We start from the raw sequence: 9,418 nt of genomic DNA on the forward strand, positions 1-9,418 counted from the left end.
TTCACAAGGCAAAATGTAAAAATATCTCCACTTTTCCTGTACAGAAGTAAACAGAGGGCTTTCAGATGCACTAGTTGGCAGTGGGGGTCAAGGGGTTGCAAGTGCGGGTAAGGGCTGCTTTAGGTTACTTCAGGTCATGACACTCCATCAAAGGAATTCCCAGTTGATTTGATAGCAAGCATGCACAATGCCAGCATTATGCCATGGTCTCTTTAGCAGAGCTAGCATCCGGCTTTGGAAATGGAGTGAAATTGCTTTTCTTTCTCTTGCAGATTGGATTATTGGGGAGCATATGTGGTTTTTATTGCTTGCTTGGGATTCTGAGCATTGGGGATATCTAAACCGCTGCCAAAAGCGGAAAATGCATTAGTAAGCGTGATGCATGTTTTTTTTTTGTTTTCTTAAAATATATTTATATTGCTCAACATGGTGGCGGCGGAGAGGGGGAGGCAGGCTTTACTTTTCAAAGCGTGCAGGAGATTTGCTCATAAAAAGGTCTCTATTCATAAATCTTAGCTGTAAATGATTCCTTCCCATAGCAACACACAAACTAGGAAGTCAATATAAAGGTAAAGGGACCCCTGACCATTACGTTCAGTCATGGACGACTCTGGGGTTGCGGTGCTCATCTTGCTTTATTGGCCGAGGTTGCCGCCGTACAGCTTCCAGTTCATGTGGCCAGCATGACTAAGTCACTTCTGGCGAAGCAGAGTAGCGCACAGAAACGCCGTCTACTTTCCCGCCAGAGTGGTACCTATTTATCTACTTGCACTTTGACGTGCTTTTGAACTGCTAGGTTGGCAGGAGCAGGGACCGAGCAACAGGAGGTCACCCCATTGCGGGGGTTCAAACCGCTGACCTTCTGATTGGCAAGTCCTAGGCTCTGTGGTTTAGACCACAGCGCCACCCGCATCCTTTTAGGAAGTCAATATAGAAGTGCATAAATATGCTCCTCATGAGAATCCTTAAGCACAAAGACCCATCATTTTTGATGGTCTGAATGTTGTTGGACTTTGAATAGCATATTGTAGAGTTTCTACATGTGCTTCTTCTCCTACCAACCCCCACCTTAATGCAGAAAGCACCTGGTGCACTGTGAATATTTTATATAAGGTAATAAAGGTTGGGGGAACTTGCTCTTACATGTTTGTTACAAGTGATCCTAACTGTGGCATTGAGAAGACTCAAGCACTCACATATCGCAGAAGAGATTTGCCCATCCAGCTCCTGCCATCTCCATGGCGATAATGACTTCTAGGTGCGTGCTGCTTCAGGTAGTTACATGACAAGTGCATAAAGGAAGGCACGAATCACTCAGACTTCTTCTAGGCACTTCCTTGTAGTGCCTAAATTAAAGCACCCTTTGTCAAGCATGCTCAAGAGTTGTGTACAGAAACCCCAAAGTAGTATTCAGTACTGTATGTGCTTTCCCTTGCATTAGTTCCTTGTACTAATCAAGAAATCATTCTTGCATCAAAGAGGGAACAATTTCTCTGCTCAGGCTTCTCTTCCTCTTGAAAAAGTCATGCTTTGTATGTGTAATCCTATTATATGAAGTACTGAGCTGTATATAAATCATCTGGCTGGAGCAATTGGTTGGATTTGGAGACATAATCCTTCAGGTTGGGTCAGTGCTTCTCTGGGACCTTCTGTTCTGCAATATTAGATTTCTAAGCTGAGGCAAGGAAATTCAGTATTCTAGGCACTAGCTAGCTAGGCCGGGGTGAGCACAAGGTAGGTCAGCATCTCTTGGTGGATCTTTGGGTGATTTTCAGTAGACCAGGAAGGGTTTTCTGACTTCCAATTGCTTAACAATAGCACCTGAATTAAGTGGCCGAAATGAAGCAAGCTGACCAGAAGAGGGCTTTTGTGTGAAAAACTCAGCTTAGTTCCCATGCTGAAAACCATATGTCTGTTGCATGCACCTGGCTCTGCTTGGTGGATCACAGGGATCTTATAAAAAGCAAAAGTATGTCTGACAAGTCTGAAGTCTACCCACCCTCCTGACCAAAACCGTCAAATGTTACTTGTATTGGACTAGGCAGATGTTCTCTGGGAGTGGACTCTTGTTGTAGTGATGCCCTCTTGAGTTCCTTGTTCTGCCCTGTTATCCCTTGCAAAAAGTAATAAGCAAACTGGGCCGAACCTTTACTTGATTATCCAGAAATCCAGTCCCCTCAGTTTAGGAGTGGATGCCGTATTCAAACAAGAGTTTGCATTCAGATAAAACAAGAAACAACCCAAGGTATCCTTTCCACCTAAGCTGGTTACTTATCTAGTTGAGAATTCTCCATGGGGAACAGTATCTGACCAGGCCGTAGGATTATGATCCTAAACACATTTACTGGAATGTGTTATATTCTGCTTCTTAGGTCCAGGGTGGTTAACCTGTAGCTCTCCAGATGTTGCTGGATTACAGCTTCCCTCATCCCTGACCATTGGCCATGCTGATGGGAGTTGTACTCCAACAACATATGACTGGTCACAGGCTAGCTCCTCCTCCTGAATTTCTCAGCTGTTGTGGGTGATTTTCTCTATAGTAACAGAATACTAGTGTGCCAGCTAGCGACTCACAGGATACAGTGAAGTTGTAGAAGCAGCCACTGATGGATTCTATGAGCTGGCAGTGTGCACATTAATGCATTTCATGTGGCTATCAAAAGGGGGGGAGTGAGGGGCAACTGATTCACATCTTCACTTTTGCTCATTTCACTTTTGCTCAAATGGAAAAAATATAGTTATTAAATAGCAGGTGGTATGAGAGGAGGGCAAAGGTTCTATAATCTTCCAGTGCTTCAGTTCTGTCTTAAGCCACCAATGAGCTTAATTTTGGAGCCTTAATACAGTTGGAGGAGGAGGGTTTTCACGTTTATAATGGTTGCAAGTGCCTTGTTGGATGACAAAGAAGGTCGTGTTCTTCACCCAACCCCCTTCCCAGTCTCCGGGCCTCTAGCGGGTAGATTTAATTAGCATGTTGCTAGATAGGGCAGACCTCTGAGAGAAAAGGAATTCCATAACTGAATAGGGTATTATAGAAACATCTGCACTCCTAACAGCACCCACCTCTCCCGGCAGAAGTAGCTGGCCCTGTACAAAGAGCAGCTACATTCTTCCCTTGATTAGATTAGCAATAGGGTCTCTCTACTGCAGGGGTCAGCAACCCTTTTCAGTTGTGGGCCGGTCCACCGTCCCTCAGACCATGTGGTGGGCCTGACTATATTTTGGGGAAAAAATAAAAATAAACGCATTCTTATGCCCCACAAATAACCCAGAGATGTATTTAAAATAAAAGGACACATTCTACTCATGTAAAAACACGCTGATTCCCGGACTGTCCGTGGGCCAGATTGAGAAGGCAAATGGGCTGCATCCGGCCCCCGGGCCTTAGGTTGCCTACCCTTGCAATAGGGTCTCTCTACTGTTTCTAGCCTACATAATTCTTGGGAGCTGTAACAGAACTGGCCTTCAGTCTCCACTTGATCTTCCTGTGCCAGCCATATATGACACAAGAACCTTTGTTTCTTGAAACATACTTGAATCAGCATTTTCTTAGACCAATGAGGTTTTGGAGCAGACCTACTACAGATGATTTGTTTATGTGACTTTTTACATGGCACTATTCTAATTTCCAAATTATATCCCAGTGTGTGTTTGTGTTTGATCACAAAGGTCACCAAGTAGCTAAGGGATGGGGACTTTCTTGTGATCTGGTCCCCATGATCATAATTTGTGCAGAAAAAGTGCCAGGCAAACCTGATATTTATGAATGTGATTTGCTGCGGCTCTCATAACCATCCTCTGGCACACAGCTGCCATGATTATTGTGAAGCATTTCTGTACCTTGTGACAGGAGAGAAAGCAAGAAGAAAATGTCCCAGTGCAACAAACCTGGAGGGCCTGCCCAGATTCTGCATTCCCATAGTTTTAAGCCATAGAAAAGACCTACACCATCTTGAATTACCAGCTTGTCATGATCAAACTATTCCATGTATAACTCTTCTCTTTGCACTCCATGCAGTTAGGTATGGGAGTGACTTTGGTTTAAATTTGCAAAGGAGTAGGAGTGCCAAAAAGGTGGCAGGCGTTCAAAACAAAGCAAACAAGACTGTAGGCATGGCACTTGAATGGTTTTTCACTGTGGCAATTATTAAAGATAACCACCTTCCCCGCTGTAGCACCTGCTTCCTGGATCATCCACCACCCACATTACTTTCCACTTAGATGACAGTTGTGTATGAGAGAAGAAATAAACCCTTATAAAGGTTAATGATAAGAAAAATAAGATTATGATTGCCACCAGATAGCCAAATTAACTCAGAAGCAGGGAAGAACCTGCTGTAAATCTAGTCTTTAAAGCGTGGGGGGGGGGGGAATCCTCAGACCCAGGGGCCTCAACTGTGTCTATCTGGCCCTCTGATCTCTCCCCATACCACCTTCTCTCCTCCAGCCTTGCCTCTCACCAGTCCTGCTTCATAACTTCCTTAGGTGTTTTTGTCTGGCTGGAAAATGTCATTGAAGTCTAATGATGCTTTTAACTTGCCTGGAGGGGGAGTGTGAGTAGAAACTAACCTCTTGTGCATAGGTGGATGTGTTGCTACCAAACCTTTAGAAGACATCTAAAGGCAGCCCTGCTTAGGGAAGCTTTTAATGTTTCATAGGTTATTGTATTTTAGTGTTTTGGTGGAAGCCACCCAGAGTGGCTGGGGAAACCCAGCCAGATAGGCGGGGTGTAAATATTATTATTATTATTATTATTATTATTATTATTATTATTACTATGCCCATTTTTGCCACTGGCCCCACCCACCTTTGATATTTGCAGCATCCACACACATCCCCCCTCCAAGAAGGGAAGGTGGGCTTCAGGCTGAAAAACAGCCACATCCACACCACACATGCCAAACACTCAGATCACTTTAACAGATGTGGTTTTCCTAACATAATCCTGGGACCTGTAGTTTGTTAAGGGCGTTCTTGAAGAGGAGTAAGAGTTCTGTGGATATGGCCAAAGGTCCCTCCCCTGCTTGATAGGGCATTATTTCTGCCAAGCTAAAGATGTGAGCTCCCTGCACGCTGCTTTCAGTGGTGCATCAATCATGACCTTTGAGGTTAATGGGTGTGTGTGTTTAGTGAAAATCCTTCGGTTTTTGTGGCATTCACGTTCTTGAGATACTGAAATGCCCTTTCTGTTTTTCTCAGCTCCCTGCCGACCTTGCAGTGACACGGAAGTCCTCTTGGCTGTCTGCACTAGTGACTTCGGTAAGTTTATTTGATTTCTCCGTTGCTGTTTCCTTCACCATCACTCTCTCAAACCCCTCTTTCCCCACTCCCTCATTGTGACAACCTGCTGGATTTGGCTTGCAGAGACCTCAGCAAACAGTGAGCAAACTGAAAGCTCCGGATTGCAACAAGCAAGGGAGTCCTTTTCTTCTCATTTCGGAGTAAACAAAGTGTGTCCAGAAGCACAAAGGGGGAAAGGGAGGAAAGGGCTTTTATGGGTTTTAGCTCTGAAGAGCTTCAATTAAAGTCATTGTATTTGGCTAGCTCTTTTCTGTGCTGGACAAAGAGGGACAGGCGGCAATAATAGAGGTAGAAGTTCAAAGGTTTTTAGGGGAAAGCATTAGGAATTGCCCTCTTGATGTTCCTAAATGGAACCTTAACAAAAGCCCAAATACTCAAATGCCTGTTTTCATATAAATGTGGGTTGGGTTTTTTTTTGGGGGGGGGGGTAAAAAAAGAAAAGAATGGATGAGTTTTACATGTTATCCATTTATGGTGTGGATAGAGTAGAGCCCTTTTCTATACCATAGGCCTTTTTGTCCCCATAGAGGCCAGCCCACAATGTGCTTTAAGAATAGCAGAATATGAGATTGGGCAGTCTGTGTTAGGATGGAATAGCATAATGCTATGGTGGTCAGGGACCGTTGCGCCTAGCCATGTCACTATTGCAGTTTAATTTGGCCCATATGACTGGCCTCACCTTACAGTACGCTGGAAGTCCATGATGGGCGGTGCAACTAGATTTGAAAAACTGAAAGTTAAAACAGTTCCAATTCAAAGAACTGTCTGTGAGCTGTGAACCACAGAGAAAACAGATCTCTTTCATGTGTGTATCCACTGAAACTGTGCCATATAGTCTCATTTGTGTACAGTCATACCTCGGGTTACAGATGCGCCAAAACCTGGAAGTACCAGAATGGTTTACATTCGGGTTTCGGCGGTCGCACATGCACAGAAGTGCTAAATCATGCTTTGCGCATGTGCAGAAGTGCCAAATCGCAACCCGCACGTGTGCAGACATACCGCTGCGGGTTGCGAACGTGCATACTGAACAGATCACGTTCGCAACCCGAGCGTCCACTGTATATGAATTGCTGTGGTGTAAATGGCTCTAATCAGTTTTGTAAGAAGAGAGCATGCCAGAATATGTAAGCTTGATTGCTTTATTTTGCTCTAAATATATTTTGCCTGAGAGAGTCTGATACAGTAGTTCCTATTTGGGGTTTGAAAATTTCCAACACCCTGAGTTCAGCTACTACAAGGTATCCTCTTTCTGTCCAGCCTCCCCCAATGGTCTGCACACAATGATCTTATGCCCCCCTTAGTGTCTGATGCCTCAGATACTAATGTGTTTTAAAGTAAAGGTAAAGGACCCCTGACAGTTAAGTCCAGTCGTGAACAACTCTGGGGTTGCGGTGCTCATCTCGCTTTACAGCCTGAGGGAGCCGGCGTTTGTCCACAGACAGTTTTTTCGGGTCATGTGGCCAGCATGACTAAGCCGCTTCTGGCGAACCAGAGCAGTGCACGGAAATGCCGTTTACCTTCCCGCCGGAGCGGTATCTATTTATCTACTTGCACTTTGACGTGCTTTCGAACTGCTAGGTTGGCAGGAGCTGGGACCGAACAACGGGAGCTCACCCGTTGTGGGGATTTGAACCGCCGACCTTCCGTTCGGCAAGCCCTAGCTAGGCTCAGTGGTTTAGACCACTGCACCACTTGCCACCATGTGTTTTACCTTGCTTATTTCAAATAGTGGTATGTCTGTCGTGTTGGGGAGGGGGCTTTTCTTCATCCTGCTGAATGGGACCCTAGACTTCTGCCCTACCCTGATGCCACCACTGAAAAAGACAAGTGGCTTTGCCCAATGTGACTTGTGAGGTAGCTGTTTTCCTCCTAATGATCCTTAGAGAGCATTAAAGCAATTTTCCCATGCTTGGAATGTTAAGGAAATGTTGTAATGAAACAGCTGGGCATGTTGGGTCTTGGACATGTGCTGCAGATATAAATACAGTGAACAGAATGGGCGATATTCTGACTGGGGGCGTGAGGGTGCAGCACCCAGGAATTGCAGTGGGATTGATCTAGGTTAGCCATGCTGGAAAATGCTGCCCAGACAGGTGGCATCTTGCTGCAAGTGTTTCTCCCTGGCAGTGTGCCAGAGAATTCAATGTAAATGTTCTTGGGCCATTAATAGAATGCAACTGAAATGTCCTTCTCTCTCTGTGTGTATTTAATAACCTTAACTATGCAAACCCTATTCGGTGGTACTTTCTATAGGAGGAATTTTGAGTATGATATAACACTTTGTTGCGAGTAACGTCTTCAAAAAAAGACAAATCTGGCTGCCTGTTGTAAATTTAACATTTAGAAAGCTAGTCATGCAGGTGTTATGACTTCAGTGCAAGAATATACAATGAGGCTGAGAAATACTGTAAAGCAGGGTTGCCCATACTTGGGTCTCCAGCTGTTTTTGGACTACAACTCCCATCATCCCAGCTAGCAGGACCAGTGGTCAGGGAATTGTAGTCCAAAAACAGCTGGAGACCCAAGTTTGGGGAACTCTGCTCTAAAGGAAATGTGTTTTGAGGGCAACATCGTTGAATTGTACCTCTCTTTCTGGTGGTGCCACCATCCATTGTCTTCAAGGGTGCTGCTGAATCAGTTGCCCCAATTATAAACCTTATGCAGGACCCAACTGATATTAAGCGGAATGTTAGGTGAATATATTTGCATGTATAAACCCTCAACCTAATTATGTGTCCAAATCTTTCTCCCCAGTTGTCAGAGGTACCATCCAAAATGTAATCAATGAGGAGGAACAGCAAGATTCCATCATTGACGTGAGTGTGAACAGAATCTACAGGCAGAAGACCAAGATCTTCAAGCCGGCAGAGGAGAGTGGGAGGTGGCGAGGACAGATCAAGACCCTGCTGCAATGTGGGGTGAAACCAGGAGAAGGAGACTTCCTCTTCATGGGCCACATGCACTTTGGGGAGGCCAGGTTAGGCTGTGCCCCTCGCATCAAAGACTTCCAAAGGATGTACAAAGAGGCCAAGGACAAAGGGCTGAATCCATGTGAAATTGGCCCAGACTGAAAATGGCATTCCTGAACCCTTGGGGCTCGGCCAAAACTAATTCTTAGTTGCTGCAGATGCGCTGATCTAAATGGAACTAATAACTTGGAGTGGAACAATCTGATGTCAGGAGTGACATTGTTCTCCTTTTTGGAGGTCCTTAAGAGGTGATTGGAGGAGCATCTATCAGGGAGGGTCCAAGTCTAGTGACTCCTGCTGAAGCAGGAGGCTGGAGTCCAGGACCCTTGAGGTACCATATAACTGTTATGATCTTACGAAATACAAGAACCACAGAAGCCAATCCTTGAGGCCAATGGCACTGTTACACGAATGGAGGTACGAACCAAACGATCCAAGGCTGGACTGCAATCCCACATCTTGTCCACGTGAACTAAATTATTATTTTTTTGTAACTTCCTTAGGAAAATGACGAAAGAGGAAATGTGTCACAATCTCCATGTCTTAAAAATACCAGTCGACTGATGACCCTTTGTATCTTTGTAATACTAATGTTTTAAAAATGTGCTAAGCAGATGTAGCATTGTTGCATGGCATAAGAGGATGACAGCATGGTAGAATCCGGTGAAACCATCTTAACGTGGATGCTTTGTAAAAAGCTTGGTGTACAATAATTGAAATTGTTTCTTATGACAGAAATTTATGAAACCAAACACTTTCTTTCCTTTTTTTAAAAAAAATTAAAAGAATGTACAATTGCCACCTGCAATTTTTGCTCAGGCTGGTGAGTTGTTTCCAGAGAAATAAAAAGTTCCTGGATTTGAGCCAGTGTTATTGTGACTTCCATACATTCTTCCCTTCCCTGCTTTAAATTTTTCAAGGTTCAGGATGCAAAGGTGCTCTTCTGTATCAGAGAGGTGACAAAAATACTGCTTAACCCTCATGCTTCCCTTGTTTCATGTTCACACATGTGCCAGATGTCTGCACTGACTTCTGTCTGGGTACAAGTTACGGTGTCAGTCTTGAAATGTAGCTCCCTGTAAAAGGTAAAGGGACCCCTGACCATTAGGTCCGGTCGTGGACGACTCTGGGGTTTTGGTGCTCAT

The 9,418-nt window shown here is 44.6% G+C and overlaps 1 protein-coding gene across 1 annotated transcript in view; it reads left to right on the top strand.

Moving 5' to 3' along the window:
• Positions 1-9,136, top strand: part of METRNL (meteorin like, glial cell differentiation regulator) — a 29,053-nt gene extending 19,917 nt beyond the window's left edge. The window contains exons 3-4 of the mRNA XM_083725944.1: positions 5,200-5,259; positions 8,059-9,136. Of these exons, the coding sequence (XP_083582070.1) occupies positions 5,200-5,259; positions 8,059-8,375 (377 nt within the window). The 3' untranslated portion in view covers positions 8,376-9,136. The remainder of the gene's footprint in view (positions 1-5,199; positions 5,260-8,058) is intronic.
• The last annotated feature ends 282 nt before the right edge of the window (positions 9,137-9,418 follow it).

Source organism: Podarcis gaigeae (genome assembly GCF_964106915.1).
Source record: "Podarcis gaigeae genome assembly, chromosome: 2".
Lineage (NCBI taxonomy): Eukaryota > Metazoa > Chordata > Lepidosauria > Squamata > Lacertidae > Podarcis > Podarcis gaigeae.